Below are 1,190 nucleotides of genomic sequence, written 5' to 3'. Positions count from 1 at the left end.
ATGCAGCACCCTCAGTCTGACCACAGGACGATTTAAAGAGCAATGCAACTTCAATAGCAATTAAACTCCAATACCCAGAAATCCTGTGAGGTGACATCACTAGACTGGATCATGTTTACCACCAATGTAATGCTTGAGACAGAAATATGTAGGTAGGCTTTGAACAAAAAACATGACTTAACAGAAAACTTCCTACTCGCTCTGAGCAATTTAGTTAGCTCGACAATTGAGCATAGATTACGTAACTAACATTAAATTACTGACTATCCATCTGCATGTGTATGATTCAGCTGTCTAATGAAAGTTGAAACGGCCTACGTGTGATAGGACACATTTGTCAACAGTCTTAATGTAAAAATTGGAAACATCTGTAACACACTAAGATCTCCATTCATCTTCACTCACTTCCTGCAGCAGCATAGACGACTTTAAAACCAGACCGGGTCACACAAAAACAACAGAGGGCGGGGCTAAAAGTCAACAGACAGACAGACACTGAGTGGTAACGGACATTACAGTGACCGACATGCCGCACCGTCGATCAGCAAGCAACAACACAATACTTTTTCACAATAAAGGTGCTAAAGAATTGTAAAGACTGCAGGATCACAGGTTTCCAATGCAAAGCCTCACGAATATCTGACTAAGTTGCAGGAGATTGAAATTAAATTCTTCCATTTTTTTTTTTTTTAAAAGCTCCTGGTTTCAAAGGTTTTACTCTTGAGAGAGCTCTGATTACAGCTGTTTGCAGGTCAGTGCCAGGGCTGACTGCAGCCTCCGTCAACCGCAACTGCCATACCTGACAGGTATGCCTTCATTCGCCACATAAGGCACAGCTTGTTAAATACAACAGGGTTCTGATGAGGGAGGATATTTTACATGAACTTATTCACAAAATAACAGCAGTAAAAAAAAAACAAATTCATTGAAATGCATCATAAAAACGACAACGCATAACAGCCTATGAAGGATTGTTAGTGACTAAAAATAGTCCATACTCAAATGACAACCCAAAAATGTCGGCAACATAAGAAACTAAAGGAAAACAGTTGAAGACCGTTGAGACACCGTGGCCAAAAATCGCCTGTGTGTCTTCATCAGGTCCTTACCAGCACCCAGCAGACAGGGTGTGTGTTTGTGTGTGAGAGAGAGAGAGAGAGAGAGAGAGAGAGAGAGAAATTAAGGCCATT

General features: G+C 41.0%; 1 protein-coding gene across 1 annotated transcript in view; it reads right to left on the bottom strand.

Moving 5' to 3' along the window:
- Positions 1-752: 752 nt before the first annotated feature.
- Positions 753-1,190, bottom strand: part of LOC118330312 (large neutral amino acids transporter small subunit 1-like) — a 16,230-nt gene continuing 15,792 nt past the window's right edge. Inside the window, exon 10 of the mRNA XM_035664801.1 lies at positions 753-857. Coding sequence (XP_035520694.1) covers positions 753-857 — 105 coding nt within the window. The remainder of the gene's footprint in view (positions 858-1,190) is intronic.

This window comes from Morone saxatilis, unplaced genomic scaffold (genome assembly GCF_004916995.1).
Source record: "Morone saxatilis isolate NCDOM2014 unplaced genomic scaffold, NCSU_SB_2.0 Contig2, whole genome shotgun sequence".
NCBI classification, from domain to species: Eukaryota; Metazoa; Chordata; class Actinopteri; family Moronidae; genus Morone; species Morone saxatilis.
The sequence above is the reverse complement of the archived record's forward strand: the minus strand, read 5'-3'. Positions and strand labels throughout refer to the sequence as shown.